This window comes from Numenius arquata, chromosome 9 (assembly GCF_964106895.1).
Source record: "Numenius arquata chromosome 9, bNumArq3.hap1.1, whole genome shotgun sequence".
NCBI classification, from domain to species: Eukaryota; Metazoa; Chordata; class Aves; order Charadriiformes; family Scolopacidae; genus Numenius; species Numenius arquata.
Window position 1 is genome coordinate 18659545 of NC_133584.1, and position 26130 is coordinate 18685674.

At 38.9% G+C, this 26130-nt stretch overlaps 1 protein-coding gene across 1 annotated transcript in view; it reads right to left on the bottom strand.

The window, feature by feature from the left end:
• Window positions 1–8954, bottom strand: part of COL4A3 (collagen type IV alpha 3 chain) — a 49236-nt gene extending 40282 nt beyond the window's left edge. Inside the window, exons 1-9 of the mRNA XM_074153594.1 lie at window positions 8760–8954; window positions 8230–8286; window positions 5275–5364; window positions 3523–3567; window positions 2992–3036; window positions 2634–2696; window positions 1829–1882; window positions 958–984; window positions 288–365 (exon numbers count right to left, since the gene is read on the bottom strand). Coding sequence (XP_074009695.1) covers window positions 288–365; window positions 958–984; window positions 1829–1882; window positions 2634–2696; window positions 2992–3036; window positions 3523–3567; window positions 5275–5364; window positions 8230–8286; window positions 8760–8954 — 654 coding nt within the window. The remainder of the gene's footprint in view (window positions 1–287; window positions 366–957; window positions 985–1828; window positions 1883–2633; window positions 2697–2991; window positions 3037–3522; window positions 3568–5274; window positions 5365–8229; window positions 8287–8759) is intronic.
• Window positions 8955–26130: the final 17176 nt, after the last annotated feature.

The window sequence follows — 26130 nt, forward strand, 5'->3', positions numbered from 1 at the left end:
ACTCTGTTTTGTAAAGTCAAAAGAAAGACTTTGAATATATTTTATTAAACAGAATATATAAAGCTAATAATTTCTTTAAGACAACTATTTTATGGTTTAGAAATTAGTGAGATAGTTGTAAAAATACTTTTAGCTATGTAAAAAATACAATAATGAAAATTACACTGAATATAAAAATACTTTTTTATATATATGCTCACATATTATATATAATGTGTTTTACATAGAGAGATTATACATATAAAAATTTTCTATCTATCTCATATTCTGAAATAATTCTGAATTACCTGAAGTCCAGGCATTCCTGGCAATCCAGGATCACCTTTTGCACCGTACCCATGGTCATACACCTCTGCAGGGCACCCCTGGACAATTAGATAAAAAAGAAGATAAAAAGTTATGCTGCAGAACTCTGTAGTGGAACAAATCTTCTAATACAGTTTGTAGGGAAATAAGCAACATCAGAGTTGCATAATGATGGCAACTGTCAGCTATGGATAGTTCTACCTTTATAAAAAAGATTTTATTAAACAGAATATACCTTTTTCAGGCATTCCAGTTCTCTGTTAGGAGCAGTCTTCACTTCTGACATACCTACATTACTCACCCACAGTCTTGACCTTCAATTGTTTTAGTACTTTTTATCCCTTTAAAATACTCTTTAGCGCATCTACAGATTTCCATATGAATTCATATGATGTTTGTGGATGGGGCTTATTTTTTTGTGTGCTTGAAAGAGTTACATTCATTACATGCAATAACAATAATTAAAGGGGAAAAAAAAATTAAAACTGCTTTGTAACCTGGAGTGAATGCAACTAGTTCAGATGAAGCACCAAAGTTTGTAGCTGCTTCTTCCGGAAAGTAAACCACCTGTTTCCCATGAATGGAGACGTTGGACACACAAACTGTTGATGACCAATAAACATTTCACGTAATATGGTGTAAATAACTGACCTTCTCTCCTTTGATGCCGGGAACACCCTAGGGAGAAGAACAATCATACTATTAAAACAGAAAAGTAAAAGAGACAATAGTGAAAAAGACACATTCTAAATATTTTCTAAGCTCAGTGAAAATAAAATCGCTCTTGAAGTGATTTATTTTCATGGACATGGTGTATAGTCAGGTACATGTTTACTATGCCAGACTCTAATTTAAGAGGAAAGGGCATATTGTTAAAAAATAGTCCAGTCTCACAGTTACAACTCTTCAAGTGAAGGTAGAACAGTTTTGAAGCCTGACCTTAATAAAGAAATAAAATCAGGAGAACCGGTAAAGATCATGTTTAGAAGTTATTAGATTTGAAGCCGCTGGAACTTGACAGACAGCATTCCTTTTCCTGTTTAGAAGTTTCTTTTAAAAACACATTTCTACAGAGAAAAAACAAATCCTACGGTTAAGGCAATGCAGCCAAAATGAGAAGTTCTAGGTTTAATTCCTGGTTCTTATTGACTTAATTACTCCATATCCTCAAAGATATTTAGGCATGAACTGAAAGTGCAATCTATTAAATATACATTGGACACCTTTAGAGATGCGAGTGGCAAATTTTCCTGAGTATCCCTTGAGATACTAAAGAGCTAACACCAGTCAGTGAATTTGCATGCACTCATTAACTAAGAAGTTGAGGCCCATGAAGTGGGCAGTCAATAAAGCATTACTGTTAACTTCGGTTTCTTCAACACACAGTTTTCATATTAATAAAATGGAAACACCTATATATTTCAACTGTTGTCAATACCAGCCAATGTGAGACTTTATATACCTTTCTACCACATAAAGCCATTCACTTGAAGGAGTATAATCATGAAATTCAGACACCTACTGGAATGCCTGGAGCCCCTCTTCTACCTGGAGGACCTGGAAAACCTTGATCGCCCTGAAAGTAGCAAGAGTGACTGTTAATGCATATTATTGTTTATTATTTGGTCTGATTTTAGAAAATGTGATTACAAAAGAAGTTTTTTTATGTTATCATACTAAAATTGTGAGTTGCATTACCACCATATTTGGTAAAAGGGGCACAGCCACACCCTAGTGGTCTTGACTTCTATCCCAGCCACCGGGTTTTATTACCTACATCAGATCAGTTCACTGTTTCACTAGAAAAGTATGATTTTCTGTAGTAAGCATTATTCTGACTCCTTCTTTCAGAATGCTGGAAGCATTTGCTCATAGAGCAAAGAAAAACTAGTAAACCTGCAACTTAACATTAAGCCTTTTCTTTTAATTGATTTCAGGATTTATGAATTTTCAACTGCAAGCTAGATACTGGTAAAATAAAATTAATTAAGTATCTATGTCTTCTATTTCAACAGAAGGACAGGCTGGACAAAACTATTTAGGTCTCCTGGATTTAATGAAAAAGGTTTTATCTGTCAAAATATCAAACATCCATCTTAACTTTTTAGCAGAGGCCATTAGCATGTGTTATTTAACTATCTATCTTATACAAAAAAGCAGCACTTTTCCTTTCTCTGGCCTCATGATTCAAATTTTTCATACTTGATAAAGTCACAAACCACAACAAATAAAAGTTGTTGTATATTGAGGGAAAAATTCAGAATGCTTTTTGGCCATTCGTAAACATAGCCAAACACAATCTCTGTAAGATTCCATTTGATCTGTACCTTTGTGCCGTTGCATCCTGGAACACCCGAGCGCCCAGGAGGACCAGCAGTTCCCGGTTCACCCTAAAAAGAAGCGCAAAATTGACACAAGCTTTGTTTTTGCACATTCATATTACCCTACAGCAACACTGAAAGAGTTTATGTTGGAGCAGTGTTTCACAAGACTTGACAGATTACAATGTGTTCTTAAATCATTACAATGAGTAAGAATTGCTGATGCTAAGATTTTTATCTCTAAGCTAATTGACAGAGACAATGCTGACATTTAGACTAGTGTGAGCACATTTGGCTGAGGATAATTGTGTACTGAAGACCATATTAAGAGCAAAATGGTTAAATTGGTGTCGGTTTTACTTACTGGAAGGCCTGGGGGACCTGAAAATCCAGGTAATCCTGGGACTCCCTGATGATATAAAAACAGAAGAATAATATTACAAATATTAAGCTCATGATGCAGTTTTTATTTGATCATATTCATAAGAAGAATGAACGCAAGTATGATTCTATCAAAAGATCATTATTTCCTCTAACCCTTATGACTTTGAAACAAGGATAATGGTAGTTTATGCGCTGTTAACATAGACTGGTTTTGCCCACAGGAAAAAAAAAAAAAACAACAAAACACCTCTTCATGGAATTCTAGTCTGACTTTTTCATAGCACACCCCAATACTAAATACATACAGCATGAACTTTGTACATAAGGTGCAGCAAAAAAGGCAAAAGTTCTAAAAAACAGATAATGCATGTGCCTACTCCAGGTCACAAATTTTAAAAATACTTTAAAATCATATATAATGTTTTGGTTCTATTTTTCACAGAGTATTGAACCAGGCTGGCATTTAACATGACATTTAAGATACAAGTTTGTTTAAAATAGAAATACTTACTCGTATACCTTTGGGTCCAACTAAGCCTGTAAGCCCTGGAGAACCCTAGTTCACAAATGGAAAACAACATATTTCAATATAATTGAGAAAAAGCACATATATGTTAACAGGACATGAAATGTTTATAATACCAATACCAACACATGCACATGAAACGATGTAAATAAATATATTATTTGCCTATTACAGACACTAAAGCAAACAAGCATTTAATACAACTCACATAGATCATGGCACCTTTCAGTGTTTACATGGGATATATCTCATCATAGGTCAAAAAAATAATAGTCAGGGCTTGTTGAGAAAGCAGTTGCTATGGATCTGTTCAAACTGTGAGACCTGGAAGTGCTTCCCTGTGAGGAAAAAGCTGGAAGGCTCCCAGATACGGGTAATGTCCATGTAATGACCAGGTACATGCATGTACCAGCCACTCCCATCTGCACTCCTGCGCATGGAAAGGAAAGCCAGGAGCAGGCTGAAAGTGGACTAAGCAGGACAGGAGAGCAAGGCTGAAAGAAGACAGCAAAGCATGCCACAGCACAGTCTAGACAGAATCTGCTAGAATTGGTTCAAGACACTTCGAGCTTTACTGATAATAAGACACTTTTATCATTCCCAGAAAGGAAATGGGGAATGTACAGAACTGCATAGCTCCTAAAAACCTGGGCAACATTTTGTTTAAGGCAATGTACAGGCATTGAATAGGAAAAGCTAACTGGAATACACTGCAATAGATGGCACTCAGGCTAACAGAGATGTTCTTCCTAGAGACATTATCCTTACTTTTTGCCATTCTTGCAGAAGTTATCACTTATTAAAAGGGAAATGCTCTACTAAACACTTTTCAGTGAGTTCAAATAAATGGCTCATCAATGTGTATAAGATCCACCATGAGCATCTTTTCCACAAGATATTGTAAAAATGAGACAGGACAGAATAATACAACAATACTCAAACAAATCAAAATTATGAAACCCATTTGTATAAAGTATGGATAAGTGCTGGAGCACATTAGCAGGTCCTAGACATAATGTGATTGTTGCAGTACCTTCCTAATTTATACTGTGGCTGAGTTCAGACCACATTTACACACAAATAATTTGTTCACCAAAGTCAGTTTACCGATGACAGCAGGAGTGCTGTTCCTCAAGACAAATATAAATACAGTGGTTTTTAATGAGCAATTTATTTGTTTTTTCTGCTCATGCAGGAGTCACTGAAACTATTAGGTCTCAGTTTAGGCATACAGGAAAGAAAGAATGTCCAAGTCACTGAAGTCACTCTCTCCATACTGCAGGCAACTAGGTATTTCCTAAATTGACAAGATTTATCTTTAAAATGATCTTTCCCTTCAAATTTTCTTAAATCTGTTTTTCTTATTTGTCTCAGTAATAGCTTGTTTTCTCTCTTACCATCAATAGATGTCAGAGTATACTGTTAAGACAAAATTGAGGTAATGCTGCTAAAATATATTTAGACCCATGTTCATTGCCTCTTGCAGTTCAGTCCAGGTGCTTTAGCACTGGCCACTGCAAAAGCCCATGCTCGTATCAGCTACTTTGACTCAGTCAAAAAATGACCATTGCTGCTGGTGGGTGCACAACATCCCTCGCCAAATAGGAGACTCTGAAACAGGTTTTGTTTCAGTTTGGTTTTTTAAAACAGAATTCTCTACCCAGTCAGAGCTCACTTTCACAGTCAAGCACGGTAGTTTCTCTGTGTGTGTCTCTCGTGCCTCACATACACACCTACCTTTGGTCCCTGTGGCCCGGGAGGCCCTTCTGGACCAGGAAAGCCTCTATGACCAGGTGGACCTGGAACTCCAGGAAAGCCTTTTTCACCCTGTAAACATTAAGAGAATGATGTTCTTAAAATATCCATGAATTCTCCTTTTGATAACTTATTTCTAAGGCATTCATTCCTTTCAGTACCTCTTCTACAGATCAGTTTGCTATTGTGGCAGATGCGTTACCCTTGCCCCATACTGACCTGTTTTGTCGTCCAGCCTATATGCTGTCTAGGCCACATGGTATCACTGCAGTAACACACTCATAAGTATGGCTGAAGATATCAGAAGACAACAGTACTCAAGATTTTACATAGTACAGAAGTTAACTGGCAGTATGAAAAGTTTAAGAAAGCAGCTGATATATTCCTTGCTAATATTGCTATATCATGTTTAGTCCCTACAAGCGACACAAATCCAAATCCATTCTAGCAGCCCTAATTTGTAGTTGGCAAACTTAATGGCTGCTGCTGTACAGCAAGGTCAGATCCAAATCATCAGTACCTCTCTTCATGCAAGCCATGGAAAGAAACAGTGGGAGTCAACTGCAGCAAAACCATCCAGATAGAACAAGAGAAGTTTGCTTTAAGCAACAACTTTATAAATTGTTCTGAGTCTCAGAAATTAAGACACTCAATTACTTTCTCCTGTGTCTTTTAAGGTGAAGTTCAAATAACCAAACCAGTTTTGGTAAAGGAAACAAAAGATTAAAGCTACATGAATAAAATACAGGAGGCTAAACTACAACGGAAGAAGCATTTTCAGTTTTTTATTTAAATATAATGAGATGCAAGTCTTATCTTGGCTAAAATAAAGTGCTTCAAGGCTAGAAACTCACAGAAAAGGTGTTTCAGCTCTTTAGATAGCAGCAATTTAGCACGCTCAACTTTACATCAGTGAAGAGCTGCCTATTCCAGACCTTTTACATCACAGCATGACATGGGAGAGAGAGGATGGGGTTATCGATTCTCTCACAGTCAATTTTCCCATTGCTTTATCAGGGGAGAGTTATACAAAAAAAGCATTTGGAATTCTGCTGTGCAGAAGTTCTGGTACCTTATTATTTGATATACAAGATAGGATCCAAAAGAAGCCTCAGGGAAGTCAAAATACCTTGGCTTGTCCCTCCACCAATTCTCACCCCTCAAAATCCCACAAACTCAACAGATTTTAAGTAGATTCTGAATTTTAAAAAGTAATAACATTAAAAGATAAAATATATTCCCAGAATATTTTAACACAAATAAAAATAAGAATAGCATTAATAAGTTTCTGTGATATCTGTATCATAAACCGGCATAGCTTTTTACAATCAATCATTTCTTTCATCCACCAGCCTCCCAAGGAAAGCAAAAAAGGAAAATGCTATACCAAGACGTGCCGCTGGAGGGGGTGCGGCACTAACTCACGGAAAAAAGAAAAAAGCCCTTGATCATCATCCTCCGGTGAGTTCGCTACCCCCTGACGGCGGCAAGGGACGGGGTGCTCTCCAGGTACAGAGCAGCACCGCGCTCTCCTGACAGCTTCGCTCCCCTCCGAACACTGCAGGCAATTTCACCCACACTTTCTTCTTGACAGATCAACAGGATCAGGGGATCCTCAGGCTGGAGAATTTCTTAACATTGAGCAGTTATCAAAACATATTGATTAATGTAATTGTTCTGACTTTCCAAAGCTGCCTGAAAAACTTCATCAGTGTAAACAATGATTAACTCCTTCCTAGTAATTGCTTAGTTGCTTTAACATGGAACTGATGAAGACAAGTTGCAGGTGTTCATTCTAATTAATATTTCTCTTTTAGTGGGCAGCTTATTTTTTTCTAATCTTTCAATTGATCTCAATTTTACCGGTTAGGAAAAAGTCAGGTTAACCCAACTAAGAACATGAAAAATATGCACCGAGATTTTACTAAAGACATGAGTATTCTCCTTTCCTGCTTATGAAAATATGTTTTAATAAAGAACATATTTACTTTGAGAGAAATTTTCTCTGCCACTAAAATGAAGCTTCCCAAAGGTAAGACTAGCAGTGTTTACTGTGGTGCAATATGACATCTTTTCTTGGTAATAAAAGTACAGGAGGAAAGTTGTCAGTAATTCTTTACCGTCCGGATGTGTCGATCAGTGGGACTAATCACAACCCTAAGTCTATACAGACACCTGGAATTTACTGAGAAGGTTCAGTAGGGCAATGACTGTGTCCACAGTTAGCCTGAATTACAACCATGACTTCTTTAATAATGCCCCTTTCATTTGTGAATCAGTTGTTTTTCCAATTACAAGCAGGAGTTTGAAAGAATTTTTGGCATTTGTGTAATTCAGGTTTGTATAAAAGCCACTCCGAGCCTCTGCCAAGCTACTATTGGCAACAGCCAGGCTGCGGCTCTGTTACTTTTGATGGATTTGATGCTGTTCCCTCACTGCTGGCAAGGTGATCCTGATTAGGACCCAGAAACTCATCCCCTGTCTCGGTCTGCAGGAATTTATCTGTTTGATACCAGTGCATGTAGCTTTCCTTCAGGAACTGGAAAAGGTGGGGGGGAGATGGGCAAGGTCCAAAGATGGGAAGAGGGAAGCACTGAACATGACACTCTCGATGGCATTATGAAATCTGTAACAGGAGACCTGCTGCCAGGGTAATGGCATCTGTGGGCATTTGTTAGGAGTTTGTGAAAGGGACCCAGTGCTTTGGACAGTTGTACTTCTGTTGGTGTTCAAACATCATGCAATACTGTAAACAATACTGTAAAAAATAAATTAAAAGTCTTAGTTAAACAGTGTGTCCTTCTACAATTCTCTGTAGGCTTTGTTGACAGAATGCTGTCACACAATAAATTCACTCGCTATATCAACTCAACTAATATATTAATAATTTCCAGGGATAAGCTAATCTTAAAAGAGGAAAAATATATTTGTTCTTACCTTATTACCTTTCATGCTATCACAAAAGCAGGGACTTTTACCTTTGCATACACAGCCCTGAAAAACAAGAAGACAAATTTTATAATAAAATTATTTTTCTCATTGTGTTTTTTGGTGAAGGGCAAATAAGATCTCAGTGGTTTTAGTAAGGTGATTTTTTCACAGATAATACAACTTTATTTAAAGTTTGTGAAGAGTGGCAATTCACAACAGTGAAAAAGAGCTCATTATTCCTCTGCATTATCTTTTGAGACAGATAAGGGCACTAGTTTAATTTCATAGTTGGGGTAAAGGCCAAGAAGCCACGCTTAACACCACCGGATTATAATACCAGGATGAAGTGTAATAATCAAGAGTTTGGGCTCACAGCACTAAACATTGATGATTCTTTAAAAAACTTACTATAGAAACAAACACATATACTGATATTGGTTTAGATTACAATGGTATTATATTTATTTTTATCTCTTAACCAATAATTTTCTGACTTTTTGTAGCTGCGTTCACCTCCTGACCCTGGCTTATAGTACCCAATACAAAGGACCCTCAACTTTGCTGTTTCTTAATTCTGGAGGTTTCCTGAGCCAAGCTGTGTCACAGTGAGTGACATCCCTCACACAGGGATGTCCCCACTCCTGCAGCAAGTCCTGGGCTGTAGCTGCTACCAGCACGGCTCCTTGGAGGGCTGTGTTGAGTCTGTGACCCCTACTGCTGGAGTATGGCATGGCTATCTGGGGGCAACTACAATTTGGGAAAATTCAATGATTAACCAAATATGAAGAGATATTCTTTTTTTTTTATTGGTCACACTTAAGTGAAACAAAAATCAAATAAAAATAATCCTTTGTTAGACATAAATATCATACATACTAAAATATCACTAAGTTTACTGAAGCCATATATTTCATACAGATGTAAACTGCATTTATTGTCCTTCATTGTACACTTAAATTTTTTCCTTTGTTTTTGAAGGTCTTGCTGAGTGTCTTTTTCAATCATACCACTGTAGAAAGAGAGTTATTTTTCAGTTTATCCTCCCACTTAAGTATATATGTTTATCACAATGACAGTATACTATGGTATGGATACAGACAATAAGAAAGGGGCAACTATCACATACTGGTTATGAAGATATTTTTCTAAATCACATAAAATCTAGAAAAGAAGGAAGAACTGTATTTTTATTTTTTTTTTACTTAAAAGATTAAAGACTTCAAGATGGTATGATATGAAATTTATATTTAGATCCTGAAGACAGAATTAATTAACCCCTACAGCTGGTCATAATACAACAGCAGCACTGTTCCAAATTTATAACTTTTCCAGTGGTGTTCTCAAAAGAACAGAAAACAAAAGTTAGAGGGAAAAAAATGTTCTCCATTACATTTTAAAATGATAATGTCAGATTGTCATTAAATTTAAGTTTTCCTGTAGCAATCTGTTCAGGTCAAACATTTTACAGAATTGAAAAGCATCTTTTCTTCCCACAAGCTACAGTCCATTTCTTTTATCTTTATCATCCAAAACTGAGGTCTGTGGTATCAGCTACCTGTCTCCATTTCTTCCATAGTTCACGGTGTTTGTCTCTTTCCATTGATTACATGGGAAACTTGACATCTAGTTTGGAACAACTCCTCCAGTCTCTTCTGGTGCCTCTTTTAGGATTGAGGAAAGATGTTGCAAGTACTTGCTGTTCTCTGTGGACTAGACAATTACTGACAGTGGCTGCCTGTCTTTTAGGTGGCTAAAGTTAGTTGAGATGATGACACCATTAATTAATTTAAAAATAGATGCAGGGGGTATTTCTCCAGTGAAAAGCTATTTAAACGTTCTTTTACGAAATAAAACAGAAATTAGAATCAATTGGCCATGAAAAGCAACTCCCCCAAGAAATGATTGTGTCTGCCTGTGCTCTACAGACAGACCGATAGGTGATTATGATGTCTCAAGCTAGATTTTCAGAGTTGGAAACGTTAAATACTTAATTCTTTGGCATATTTAAAGAAGACTCTTTATTCCCCTGATCTGACAGCTAAAATTTGAGGAGTACTGCACCAGAAATTTGGAAAACAGAGTTATCATGTAAAACAGAAACCACATGACTATGCTACCTTTACTATTATTTTAATCAATATGATTTTATCACCAGAGACACAAGAATAAATACTAGTGCAGAATTAACAACAAACAGTATCCTGATTTCTTCTTGGTGAGGTCTGTCACTTTGGCACTGGATAATCTAAATTCATCAAGTAAGTAAGTTATATGACAGATGTCTTAAGCCTTTAAGCATAAATACCAGAGGATAAAGTGACATATATCTCAAAATAATTTTGGCATAGTCTATAAGACAACCAATTTTCTTGTTTCCTATTCAATAACAGCACCTTCCATCCCAAAGTATTCTCTTCAAAATAGGTGACAGAGGTTATGAGTACATGTCTGCTAAGCAGTATAAAAACACTAACTGTTCAATGTTCAGCATCCCAAGGAAAGATGTAAACACAGTACACAATAAAAGTAGTCTTAAACTGCAGGCACTGCATTTTACTGCTGTACAGGGCTGGTGAGTGACTCAAACTACCACATTCTTAAGGCTTGCATATGAAAATTGTAAATTAACTATAGTATCTATGAGACCCATTTACTCAGCAGTCTCAACTGCTGAAGCAAAGATTTAGTTTACAGATTTAGTGGACACATGTCTGAGTCCAGCAAAGGTTCTGTTTTATTGAGGAAAAAATGCTTACAGTATTCCAAATTCTCTGAACTTCTTCAGGGTAACTGGGATCGTATCCTGTCTGACCAGAGAGAGCTTTCCTGAGAAATAGCCACAGCTGGCTTCTAATTTTCCTAGTACCAGTTTATTCATCATTATAATTCTATAGACCTTCATGGAGTTTTACATTTCTACCTGTGAAAGTAAAGCTAGAAGCAGATTCTTTGCAGTATTTGTATGCAAAGCACAGTTTTCAGGACATGTAGAGAAATCACCAAATGAAATGACTCTTCTATAACAAGTATAATCTGCAGAAAATTTTGTATGTACAGATACAGGAGAAGTTTTTCACTTACAATCACAGCTAATTCAATGTGAAGTTAATGCATGAACATGCAGAAACTTATGATGCTACATAACTAAACAAGGTTATTAAACTATTTAAAGAAAAAGAGCCTTTGCTCTTCAAGAAGTCAGAGTGCTTAGAATGTGTTTAATTTGCCATTAGTAAGCTTTCAGATCAATTTAGGTCTTTTTGTGTATGCATATCACTTTAAACTAAACTGAATAGACCAAAGATGATTTTACATTACACAGTCAGTTAGCTGGATAATACTACATGTTTTGGCATATGATTTTTACGTAAGATTAGATTCTGCCTTCTGTAAAGGAGCCTTGAACCAAAAAATCATTGCTCACTTACACTACTGGATGTTTCCGCATCCTTGCAAGAAGCCTGCAGCTCCTTTACCAAAGGACCGTAACAAAACAAGAGTATATTTCCAGGTTATAAGACAAGGACACTGAATATTAGTTATTAATGGCTTATTCAAAATCCTTACAATAACATCTCCACAAGTAAATTCATTAGCAAAGCTACAGGTTTACGGCATGTTTTTCAGTTTCGTGATTTTTATAATAATCACCTACATTTATTTTAAGTATTTAGATACAGTAGATGGCACTAGATTTTTGATCTAAAAATCTAGGCTAATGGCTAAAGCCAGATCATTATATGAATAACAAATCAAATTAATTTACCAATGAACCAAAACTTTAAAAACCCCAACACTTCCTTGGAGTAATTTATATAGAGCTCCTTTCAAAACTGTTTTTGAGTGATAGTAGTAGTATTCTATGTTCTTTAAATAATTACAGTCGTACATGCTGAAACACATTTTCTGCAGTGGCTAATTTTTTGTTCAGTGGGTGCCCCATTATCTGAATTGCCCTTCCTACACTATGGAATTGGATTCTACGGGGCTCTGACCTCTTCCTGCCCCCAATTCAGAGACTAAATTAAGCACCTGCTTAGAAAGTGTTCCAGTCCTCTCCTCCACTGAATCCCTTGAAGAAATGACAAAGCAGGAAGAAATAACATACTACAGACTACATTGTTACCTATACAAAGCTTAATGCAGATTCAGCATGACACTGCTACTCCTACCATCGTACTCGTGGCAACTTAATTTGGAGTATCAGAATCTTACATAGCTCGTAGCACTTCGCCAATAGAGCTAGTTACATGAAGGATGTCAGAGAGTGTATTTAGGGATGTTATCAAACCTGAATGTGTCAAAGGACATCAAAAAGTGTTAATGTAAGGAAAAAAGCAAACAATGATAGGCATTTCTATCAACAGCACAGGTTTGCGCCCTGTCACTCGCATTTGTGGGGCAATGCAGTCATACTGGGAACAGTTTAAAGGGAGGAAGATGGAGAACAGACAAAATGAGCCAGTGAGGGTGATGAGCCAATATTTCTCCATTGATCACCTTTTGGAATGACATGTATGATGACAGAACAGTCAGAGTATTGGTTTGCTTTTCCAGATCCAGAAGATCAGAGTAGGTCAGCTGTGATTTCAAATACATATTTGTATTAAAAATACTGCACGCAGGACAGAGAGGCAGCGAAGTGTGCTGCTGCAGGCAACAGGTACTGCATTCTTTATGTTTCAGGTGAAGACTACATCAAGACCCCACAGGATGAGTAATAAAGACATTCTTATGAAAGCTGAGATGAAATTAAATGTATTCTGTAGAAATACAGTAATCTGGTTGCAATGGGGCTTAAGTTTACACTTTTGGCCTCATTGGTCCTTAACTTCATGGGTGAACTCCACCGATGCCAGAGGTAAATCCTGGTTAACGTAAAAAAATCCTAGATTCATAGAATTGGCTAGGTTGGGAGAGACCTTTCAGATCATCAAGTCCAACCATGAACCTAACACTGACAAAAACCATCAACTAAACCATATCTCTAATCACTACGTCTACCCGTCTTTTAAATACCTCCAGGGATGGTGACTCAACCACTTCCCTGGGCAGCCTGTTCCAATGCTTAATAACCCTTTCAGTGTAAAATTTTTTTCCTAATATCCAATCTAAGCCTCCCCTGACGCAACTTGAGGCCATTTCCTCTTGTCCTATTGCCTGTTACTTGGGAGAAGAGACCAACTCCCACTTCTCTACAGCCTCCTTTCAGGTTGAAAGCTGACTGTGCAACATAAGGAATTTTAAGATGAATTAAAAGCAGTTCAAGTGATAGCCATTAATTACTCTGGACAGTTAAAATAGCCCAGGTGTCCTCTCTCAAGTGGGTGGTGAAGCTGCCACTTTCCTTCATTGCTGGTTCTAAAGGCTGAGAAGCCTCATCTTTAAAAATGCAAGCTCGATTTTTCATTTAAACTTGATTTTTATTAGCATTTCACCTATCCTGCCATTAGGTCTTTATCTTCTAATTTCAAGGATCACTAAATTAGAACTCCATCAAAACATGGAACAAGACTTATTGGATAAGATCTATTTTTCTGTGATGCTGCTTTTTCTTTTTTTCTTTTCCATCTTCCTGCTTATTAAAGGTATCCTGAGTAACCTACAAATATGCAGGTCATCACAGTGGTCCCTTCCAAGTGCAAGTAAATTATCAGCTGATTTCCAGTTTTACATAGTTTCTCTTAAATTCCAGTACCTATTAAAAATTATGTATCAGTGAGACAGCTCCTTTAAGAGTCTTGATTATGAATTTTCATGGCTGCTGACACACCAAGATTTCTGAATTCTTCCCGAGCTGTCTCAGTGCAGAGCAATCACTTCACACATTCCAGAGGCATCTATAAACCACAACCGAGCACATAGAATAATATTGCTCAAATAGTTGATGTTAATACAGGACTTAAAACTACAAAAGGTCCATTTCTCTAATGTTCTTGACTACATTTTCTATTACATCTAATAAAAGTGGGTATGAAGCATTATTATTAGAGTAAGGGGAAAGTTTTGCTTTAACATTTATCTACAGTACAGACTTGTGTTGGGGTAGGTACGCTGCAGAGATGTGAAATGCTACACTTTCTGAAGGACACTATGGTGCTAGTGAAAGCTTCTAACTTGAACATAGTTACATTTTTGAAAATTTATCCTAACGTGCTCAAGCAGAGGATCTGAGAGCAGAGCTGTATAGAAAAAAGTTCCCACTCTGGAAAAGGCTATATAAGGAAAATCTTTTCCTGAGTCTGATGCACCTGTGTTAGGATACTTAGCTAGACGAGCACAGTCAGTAACTCTATCTAGGCATGGTTAGTAGATACGTGACTCTGGCAGCATATTCCTCATGTTGCACAACTGTAAATCACCATGTAGCATACAAGGTAGTAGAGAATGAAGTCCCCTCACTCCAAAACATTGCTATCAAAACAAAATACCAGTCTCACAATTACAATCTGTATACTAAAAGTTTTTCATGCATTCTAAGCATCAAACATGAATTCATTAAAATTATCAAAGACCACGAAGAACTTTGTGTTTTTTTAGTCATTGCTGGACCAGTACAACAAAACCAAATTATTAAGCCTTCAATAAATATAGACAACATAGAGCAGAAATAGGAGATGATGAGATGAAGGAAAATATGTCAGTTCCCAAACCCTGAAACATTGTGAAGTCACTTGTGAACTGGAAGGCAGCCAGACATTCCTACCTTAGAAGACTCCTGTTAACAGCCATGTGTGCTATCAAAATTCACTGCATTTTGCCTACCGGTTGAATACCTAGCACCTGACAAAAATTATTTCATTTTGCTTTCCATTATAAAGAAATACACCTGGAACTTTAACTAATAAACAACTTGGTCAATAATATCTAACATAGGGAGACTGAATCTCAAAGGGCACGGTGGAAGACAACTGTAATGCTACAGACAGTGCAGCTGTTGAATAAGCTCCATTAAACACTTGTAATGGGAACCTTGCTCAGGGAATAACTACTGAATCAATATCCCTCCTTGGTGAAATAAGCCTTTTATTACTGGTTACGTGCTGCTTTCAGTGTGAGATGCAGAAGAGAAGTCCTGAGCGTTATCTATGTTTACAAGTACCTAAAGGGTGGGTGGAAGGATGATGGAGCTGGACTCTTTTCAGTGGTTTCCAGTGATAGGATGAGGGGCAACGGGCACAAGCTGGAACATAGGAATATGAGGCGAAACTTCTTTACGGTGAGGGTGACAGAGCACTGGAACAGGCTGCCCAGGGAGGTCGTGGAGTCCCCTTCTCTGGAGATTTTCAAGACCCACCTTGATGCAGTCCTGAGTAACATGCTCTAACATGCTCTAGGCAATTCTGCTTCAGCAGGGGAGTTGGACTAGATGATCTCTATGGTCCCTTCCAACTCTAAAAAAAAATTCAGTGAAATTCAGTGAACACATCATAACAGTTTGGTCCAGTTTCTGACAGATCTCAGAACAATGACTTCCACCTTAGTGAGATTATTTGTAGAGTAAGATACTGGTCATTGTAAGTATCAAAATTTTCTGTGTTTGAGTAGAAGCATGCAAACCATCATTCGCTCTGTTTGAAGATGGAGTAATTCCATACCTTCTATTTATAGATCAAAAGCAATTAAAAAAGCCCCCAAAACAGATTCAGTTGGGACCCTCAACTTACAGTTTTCCAAAACTCCACACAACATGCCAGCTCTATGTACATAGATAATGAGTAATTTTGGGCAGCTTCTACAACACAGGCCTTGGTGATCATCACTGTAGAGCTCCCAAACTTTGAGTTTGAAAACTCAGGGTGGTGGGTTTTTTTCTAAATTACAACACTTTACCTATTTCATCCTAACAGGATGATAACATGCAGGCACAGTGAAGATTGCTAAGCCCTATTGTTCTCACACTCCCTAATTCTTGATTGTCAGTGAGTTGGAGAGTGAGTTCAGGAGGGTAAAATCTGCAAAGGCAGACCCATAAACTCCATCTCTGTGGGTTTCTTCTCCTGACCTTGAATAGGACACGGGCACAAAAGAAATAAATATCCTTCTTTCCACAAGAAAAAAAAGATTAGGCAATTCAGACTACAGAATTTTGTTTTGTGTAGCAAAGTCTTAAGGGTGTTTAATCAGCTTATTCAACCGTGCTCTTCCTTCCTAACTGAGGGTCATCTTAAAAGAGCAATCTAATAACAAAGAATACACACCGTTTAACTAGTGAATTTTTGCTTACCTACCATAATATGGTTAGCAGTACATCACACAATTTGTATTTCTTCCCAACTGTTGAGTTGAGAATAGTATTCACTATAACATTTTATCTCCTGTATATTTGTATATTTATAAAATTCCTGGTGTGCATCTTCTGTTAAGTGGTGCAAATAGCAATGAAAGCAACAGTAGCTTGTTCAGAGAATGCTTATTGTACAATCGCACATGCTTTGGTTTTTCCTTTTTGAAAGGCTCTGTGATTTCACAGATTAAAAAAAAAAGTACGTTACTTTTCCTTGCAGCTTCCTCCAAAATAATCTGTGGAAAAATGCAGCACAAAGTCCTAGTTAAAAAGCCTTCATTGAACCCGACCAAATGGAAAAATCTGTAAACCTGTGAGGTTTGTACCCTATAACAAAACTGCTAAGTTGAAAAAAAAAAAAAAAAAGACAAACAATGAAAACAGAACTAAAAATACACTATGTGTGGCAAAAAGGAAATTTTCCAGTGTGTGCATGCGAGACTGGGTCTGTAAACAGTTAAGAAGAAAAAAGCCTTTTTGTATTTCACCTTTCTCCTAGACTCCTGTAATCCATGCCAACATACTGAGCCTTCTAGTATTACTTTGTTAGGCGGTAGGGTGAGAATGTGACAGTAAACCAGATGACCGGACATCCCATACTAGCTGCACTTAATAGCAAAGTATTTTGTTTCAAAGACATGTTATGATAAATCAGCTCTAGGTATTGCAGAAGACATTGCTAGCACAGATCTCGAAATAAAATGCTGTTGTATCTATATGAAATGAAAAGCAATCAAGAAAGAACCACTGTTTGCTGGCCTACTTTGATCATTTCAATGATGTTATTCAGTCAGCAAAATAACTTGAATTACAGAGTTTTGCTTAATAGTGTATTTACCGTGTAGATTTGTTAGAAAACGGCTATACACGTAGTGTTAATGCTTCAGTTTTCACAGGTGTTTACTAAGATCACATAAGGAGGTTCATCTTCTTTCAGTTGTATGATGCAGCAAACACAAAAGCGCACAACCTCTCTTGGCCATCAGAGCAAGCCTCCATGTGGTATAAGACAGCAGAACTCCATAATTTTTGATACACAAGCATTAGGGCAACTCTGCTAATTTATGCTAAGTCTGTTGGCCCAGTAGGAAAAACATTGCTCTGTGGTGCTCTGACATTGGCCTGTTTCTCCATGGACATGATCGCTGAATTACAACTAATTACAGAGGCAATCAGGATCAGAACAGTCTAGTATAAATTGGGCCCAATTATCAAAGTAACACCCGCACTGACTTCAGAGCTGGGATCATATTAACCAAATCAAAGAGAGCACTTCACAAAGGACTTGTTTTTCTAACATGCTCAGTGAACTCGCTTTTGTATACTCAGGTGCACATCTTCCCTTCTCAGCTGCCTTGTATGACAAAAGAACCTGGGCTCTTCCAAAAGCCAGCAGAGAAGGAAAATTCTCACTGTGACACTTTGTCCCTCCAACATTTTGATTCCTAGTTAAACAAAGTAATTCAGCCTGCATCCCATTCTCACCAGCCTTGGAGATGCTCATGGCTGAGCTGGAACACTGCATTTTTTCCTTCAACAACCACGTATTAAGATCTATTTATGACAACAATATAGTTTGCATATAATTAGGAAAAAAATACTGCATGAAGAAGAGGAGACTAGTTTAAAAGTATTTGCACGCGAATTCTAACATTTGTAAAAAATGAAATTAATTAGGAAATATGAACACTTGCATCTAGTCACAGACAATAAGCATAAGTAAGAAAGGGGATGCAAAACAATAAAATCTTCTCAAGCCTTATAGCTACTGAGTTTGTTATCTCCCTTCCTTTGCCAGCAGCACATGATGAAAAAAAAATGTGAAAAGTATTGACTGAGGCAAATGCAGAATATAGAGCACTTAACTTTATCCTGTGAGCTAATACAATATTGCAATTGTATTACAATGAAAATAGAAAAATGGTAGTAGCATGTGGGGCAGCTAACTTGCAATCAAGTAATCTTGCTTGAGTAGAAACCCTCTTTTACCCTATTCTGAACACATGCTAGCATGATGCCATCATAAAGATGATCAAATGCCATTAAGAAACAGTAACAATTCAATACTAACGAACTTGACCTAGGTATTTTTCTTATTAGCATAATTTCAAACAGCAAATTTCAGGGAACATTTTTCAATTAGTGTTTAATTTCAACACATACAAGAAGTACATGGATGGTATCAAAAGACAGGACACACTCAGGAGAGTTTATGCGATTGTGCGTGTGCATCAAGACAGTATCAGCTCCAGGTGCTGTTAAACAAAATGAAACAATGTGTCACGGTTTCTGAATTGGCCAGTAGCAGTTGACAGAGACCTCAAACCAGGACATAGTAAGAAAGCAAATCAATTTTTTTTCTGAGAGGAAAAAATAGAAATAAGGAACGAGAAAGATCTTGTTCCCTGAAGAAACACATTGATAATTTTTATTATTCTTCTAAAGTATTTACATGAACGTGGGAAAATCCAAAGAATTATAACACCAGTATTTGGAGCGAAGGAATACATCAAGCAAGCTGAAAAGCCTTTGACATGGGAAGATGCGACTTTTGCTGAGTTTTCAGGAGATGTGATTAGAGCATGCCAGTGGCCAAGAATGCAGATAATAATACTCCCTAGCAGGTGCCAGAAAGTGGAGCCTCCTAAGGACAAGGAAGTCTGGACTCTGTGAAGGGCTGCGACGACCAAAATTTGTTGTATAAACAGCAGCAAGCACAAATTAATAATTTTCTTTCTTCTCTTTGGGAATAAACTGCTTATTGAATTATTAAGAGACATACACTTAAAACTTTTTCATGTTGAAACATTTTTTAATTTATGCATACAGCAAAGATATTGCTTGCTGGTCAAATATCAATTTCTTTTCATATGAAAGTGTAGCACGATTTTAATACACAAACAATACCTATTTCTTTGCAATGGACAGTCCAGCCAAGATGCAATGATTTATTCATCAATCATTTCACGTCAATTAACATTAGCCATTAATATTTTATTAGGAGTTTAGATAAAATAGCTTTTTAAAAAGTTTTTATTTCCTCCATGATCTAGAAAATTTTGTTAGACTTTCTCTTTTGAAAATATCAGCATTTTCATACAAGAATAGAAACGGTGACATCTGAATCTTAAACTGGTCTCAGTTATCTGTTGCAAATGTAGTTCAAACTAATCTCAGACAACGTTTGACATGCACTGAATTTTCAGAGCACCACTGAATCAATACATTGTGTTCAAACTTTGCTCAAACAGCAAGATTTCTGTAGAAGACACTTCTTATCATCCCCAAACCTGTCTTTAAGACCCAAGTGTAAAGAAAGAGCTAGTAATGACAATGCTCTAGAAAACTGGTATCTCAGAGCTTCATTATCTACCTTAAGGAGAAAGGCTGCTAATGAACTAAGGTACATGAGTCTGCAAGACTGGCAAATACTCTAGAATTCTAGTGAGGTTGATAAAGTGTTGAAAGGCTTTATTGGGCCATGTGGGTCTTGCTTGTCAGTACACCTCCTTTCCCCTTCCTCTGTAGATAAAAACACGAAACAGGATGACAAGATCAACACTGCCAGAATAGAGGCTTAGAAAAAGTGTGAGTGTGTGTGTTGTGGGAGAGGTGGGAGGAGTTCCTGGTACAAAGCCTGCGCTTGTTAACAACCATCCAGAACCATACACAATGATGTCCACCTCTTAGCAGCAACAGGGGCAATGGATGGGAGGTACCACCAGAGGAAGAGAAGAATAGAATAAAGAATAGGAAACTGTGTAGAAGAGAGAGGCAGGTCTTGAGTTTATTCACCTTCCACATCGTGCTTTAGAGCAAGAATCAGACCCAGGCAGAGCCTGAAACAACTCTGCAGAATACGTGTACTCTGCAAATAGATCCGGTACCTCTGTTCTACATGAGAACCAAGAGGTATTTTAATTCCATTACAAATAAAACAATTACATCTTTGTTAAATGACTAAAGTTGACTGCAAGTTAGAGTGCCATGAAAAAAAAACATTTGGCGAGGTCCTTATGCTGTTTCCAGACACTTTACCTAGAACGGGTGAGTGAAAGAGCTGCAATATTTTCAAAGAAACATTATTCTTAATTAGTTTGCTTCAGATAATTACAGCAGAGTTTAGCTCTATATTTAGCAACAACAAAGTAGACAATCAGATTTTTTCCTTATAAAGGTGAAGTGCAAAATGTTTTGACAGGCAGTAAAGGATTTTGATGTACTGCATTAGTTTACTCACACATGCAAGGAGAAATTAACACTGTTGACTATTACAGGAGAAACAGAACTTTAAAATATTTACTGAAACTGGCAGTTCCCTGCCTTTGATGTCTATCAGAAATTCACTGAAACTGGCAGTTTTCTGTTTGGTAACTGCCAGAGACGTTGAGAGCTACACTGACCCATTTACCCTCACAGCTGACTGCTCTTCTCCCGGTTGAGAACGTACAACCCAAACGCTACAACCAAACAGAGGAGAAAGGAACGGCTCAGACTACAATATGATGCGGGAGAAGTTACCGACCCAGCGGTGATGCACACTCATCGTTAAACCTGAAAGACAAACTGTAAAGAGAGGGTGTACCGAAGGCGGCACAGGTGGTCCGGACGACAGGTGCTGCTCAGAGGGTGTTCCCCTCAGAGGCCATCACGGCCCGCTCTGTCCCTGCCGTCCACATCCACCGCCTCCGGCGGGGCGAGGCGCGGCCCGCGGGACAGGCCTCCGCCGCCGCTTCCTATCCCCTCGGGGAGCCCCTCGCCTGGAAGGGCGGGAAGCCCCCCCACGACCCGCTTTTCCCTCGCACCCGAGACCGGCGGCGAAGCAGCCCCTGTGCGGGGACCTCCCCGCCATCCCCCCTCCCCGCCCGGCAGCAGCGCCGGGATAACGGTACCTCACAGCGGGGCGCGACGTCCCTCACCTCACCGTGCCAGGGTCCCGCGTACCTCCCGCGGGTGAGGCGTATCGTTTTAAACACCATAAATTCACCTTTTCCTCATCACAACTTGCCAACGCAGAAACGCAACGGAGGCGGCCGAGGGGCTAAGCCCCGCTCTACCCCAGGTGACGCCGCGGGACCCCGCGCCACCGTCCCGTCCCGCCGCGCCGCCTCGGCCCCTCCGCCCCGCGCTCACTCACCTCAGCCGCCGCGGCGCGGCCCGGCCACAGCAGGGCCAGCAGCAGCAGCGGCGCCAGGCGGCTGGGGCAGCCCCTGACAGCCATCTCGGCGCTGGCTGCGCGGCGTCCCGCGGAGCTCGACCCGGGGCGCTGGGACTCTGCCCCCCGCCCGCCCGCGGCTTTTGGCCTGGGGGCTGCTGCTTCGCGCCCGCCTCGGCTCTCCCGGCGCCCTGCGGGGGGGCCAGGGGCCGGGGCGGGGCCGGCTGGGTCACCCCTCTCCTCCCCCACCCCCCCGCGTCTCCTGCCTCGGGGACCGCCGGCAGTCGCCTTCTGTCCGTCCGTCCTCCGCGGGCATGGAGTGAGCGAGGAGCCGGGGGCTTTCCCGCCTGGGAGCTGAGGTGAGCGCTGCGGAAGGGCAGCCCCGGGGCGGCGGTACCTGCCGCTCGTCACGGGTCGTCGGCTGGGCAGCTCGCTGAGGGGCCGGCCCCATCCCGGGACAGCTGGAGGTGTCCCAGGTTGCCGGGCTGCCTGCGCCCGCTTCTCCCGCGCCGCCGTGAGGGCGCAGGTGGTGGGCGCCGGCCGAAAGGCATCGGGGTTGCGCGACGACAGACGGGACCGGGACCCGCCCGGGCTAGGACACGGCCTGGGATCGCCCGTAGGGCCCCCGCGGGGAGAAGGGGTCGGTTAAACCGGGGAGGGAGCGAGGCAGGAGGCGGCAGCGCTGGGTGCTGAGCGAGGCGGTAGCGGGGGAAGGCCGGCCGCAGCCCCGGCCCTCAGCGCCATCCCGCCGCGGCCCCGGGCGCTGCCGGCACTGACGGGGGTGTTTTCCTGTCAGCAGCGCTTTCCTCTCCCTCAAGTGTTTTGTTAATGAGACAGCGGAGACCAAGAAGGGGCAAAGTGCTGCCCACTGCGTAAGTCTAGGTCGGTGAGAAACGTTTCTCCCCAGGCTTTCCACACAGCTTGGTGTGATATAAAGGTTTTCTGAATGGAAATGTGGTTTGTAAAGTGTTGGCAATATGTTAAGTTTTATCACATTTATGTTATTGCCAAAAGTAATGCATGTTCAAGGTAGCATCTCGCCAAAGTGCTGTTCTGAGATGGCGCAAACTTGGAAAGTATGTTGGCCAGGCTGGCCACAGTGATTTTACCTTATCTGCGGAGTTCGTGAATGCTGTGTAGGAGGTCCCACGTTACAGGTTTTATTAACCAGCACAAGTGATACAGAAAAAGCATCTCTGGAAGAGCAGAGCAATATGTTCTGCAGCAAAGATCCTGTACATCATCACAGATGTTATTACCTTGGCTCTAAAATCTCAAGCATCAGTGAGAGCAAGTTGGCAGGTATAGAGAGGAAAAATCCTCTGTTTTCAAGCCAGATTGATGGTGAGCATGTAGAGGTGATAGTATCTTAGGGATAAAACCACTAAACATGCATTTTGTCAGATTACTAAACCTGTCCACTGTAACAGCGCTAGATTTTTTACACAGTAATACTGTAATTAGGACAAAAATAGTGTCTACAGTTATTTATAAATAAAAAGCACCTAAATCCACCACTGAAATTTAACATTAGAAGAAATGGTGTTAGACAGAAGGCAGCAGAGACTCATTTACACAAAAGTGAGAACAAAAGGTGCAAGGTTCTCTGAGACAACAAAGTCGGAGCAAGCGAGACTACAGTGGAAGAGAGTGGTCAGTCCTGAGAAATGATGCAAATTCAGATGCACAATGAACAGTATTACTTTCACCGAGTAAAGAAAATAGTACCTAAAAGGAGAGCTCTTGAATACTAGGCCAAAGAAATATTGGATGAAGAAACAGAAGAAAGCAGACAAACCACTGTTAGGATAAATAAATTAATATATGCAGAAATTCTAGTGAATAAAATACTGCTATAATAAAAAGGTATTTTATGCCTTTTTATTATATTTTTAATTTTATTATATTTATATAAAATATATAAAAATATATATTTGCATAAATATATATTTTATATATTTTTATATCTTCTATATAAGTATATATTTCTATATTATATATTGTCTTATACACTGTATTATATATAAATATATTATATGATACATATAAATATAATATATATTATATGATACATATAAATATTTTTATATATTTATTTCATATTTTTATATATTTATAAATATATCTTTGTATATAAATATATTTATTTATATTTATACATTTATATAAATATATTTATATAATATATTTATATTAAATAAATATATTTTCATATATTATATAATTTTTATTATATTTTATTATAACTGACTTATAAAGTCAGTTTTCAAATGATTAAAACCCTGTATAGAAATTTCAAAAAAAGAAGTCAGCAAGCCCAAAGGAAAGATGGGAAAGTGCTAACAAGGGAGATGGAACAGAAAGAGCATTTTTTTAAAAAAAAGTCCTGTTTGAGTCCAGTCTTATCCCAGTACCACCTATTTCACTGACATTGAGCAGCTGGCTTCTAAGTAGTTTGGCCCAGCTGGATGGTAGTTGTGTGTGTATTATAGTTAAGAAACAGCAAGTAATGTGGCGTTACGAGATTGTCACATAATAGCACGTATGCCTTTATGTGAGTTTCTAGGACAGGTAAGTGACTTCAGTGAAGCATTGAGCTGGAATAAAGGTAAGATTAGCCACTCTGCTTTCGTTGCTACCATAATTGATGCCACCCATCCAAAGAAAGTCTATGAAACCTCGATGCAGACTGTGTTGCTGATACTGTTGTAGTCCATAATATGTTCAGCGAGCTGCTCGTCTGTCAAAACAGCAGGCCAGGTAGGGTTATCATCAGTTGTATCAAAATATATACCCGCAGCTGCCTCTAGGGGTGCTTCACCAAAAAAAACATCAGTACATGAAAAACAGAGAAGTCAACCTTAATACTAGAAAGCAATTGAAAGCTGCAACAAAAACACTGTAGAAATAAAAATAGGTCTTAAGGAAAAGGATGAAAAGAGCCCTAATTTTTATTTCCGAACTTCTGAATCCTAGACTTTGCAGTTTCAGTGGTCTTGTTACACCTTATGTTGCTTGATTTAGATGTGATGAGATTTTAGTTAGGGCTGCTCTAATTTTTTATACCTCAATAACTATGTCTGCCTCAAACTATGGCTCATGTCTGGTGGTCTTATTTTACCAGAGTCCCTAAGAATGAATTTGTCTTCATTGTTGGTCCTTGTCTAGAAACTAAGCACCTAGGTTATGTTATGGCACCAGCTTTTGCCCCCTCTGGTTTTTGAGAATTTTATGAGTGGAGGTTTTGTGATGCTTGTATAAAACCTATTCCTTTGGTGGTATTGAGTGTTTTATCCTGGGGATATTTGATCGTCTTTTGAATTAAGTAAGTATTCTATTGAGGTAACTGTTGTGATTGCTACAAAATACATAACATGAGATCAATTTGATACATCAATCTATATAACCCTTTGTAGTCCTTATATTATTGCACCGGCTGCTGACCAATTCAAACTATAGGAAGCTTGTTCAGAAAGCAATGAATTTTCGATAGTCATGGCGGAGTACCAAGCAGAGTGGTTTAAGTCTTCCACTCGTGCATTAAGTATGATTTCAAACCAGGTCAATAGGTTGGATCAAAATGGATTTTAATTTTAAAATTAAAGGTTCTCTGCTAATACAAAGCAAGCGTACCAAATTCAAATTTCAATTTCATTTTCAGAAGCTGTTTGGATAATTAAATAATGAGATGGATAGCAGGCAACAGGAACAAATTTCTGCAAAATCTGACACTTTATGACTGGCTTGGATTTTCCTTTTGAGGCAATCCATCCCTGTGGTATTTTATTAATTTACAATCTTGCTAATATTATTTATTCATGTAAAAAAAAATCAGGAGTGTTATTGGGATACTACGTTATTATTAGCAGTGTTGTTATTTTATTTATTTTTTTTTTTACAGGTGGGGAACTGGGGCACAGAAAGACAGTAAGAATTTGGCAGATGAATGGAGTACTGTACAGTACATATAGGGTGTGATCTTGCAGCATGGATTGGCTGCCCTTAGGCTATTATTTGTTAGTCGGTGCACGGTAGCTTACAAAGTCTTTTCTTCATACTGCGGGATAGGAATATACTGTGCATACACAGAGAAATCAATATTATTTATAGATTAGTTCTGGTTAGAGATGTAACATCTGGAAAGATGTTACACTATCTAAATAATAGAAAGCAAGACAAACAAGTAAAGTTTCAGGAACTGTACACTGATTTGCTTTACAAGGAAAATACAGCTGCTTGTTGAACAGCTATCAGAGAGCAGCCGGTTTGCTGCAGGTTCACATCCTTGCTCTCTTGTCGGTAACTGATTCTCTCTCCTTACTCAGGAGACTTCTCCAAAGGAAGTGAACCCCTGTCAGTTCACTTTAGTCAGTGTTCAGTCTCCTCAAAATTAACCTCCCCAGATTTGGAAGACTACAGCACTAAAAAATAAAAGCCTGTGATAATCTGTGCTATCCTAGGAAAA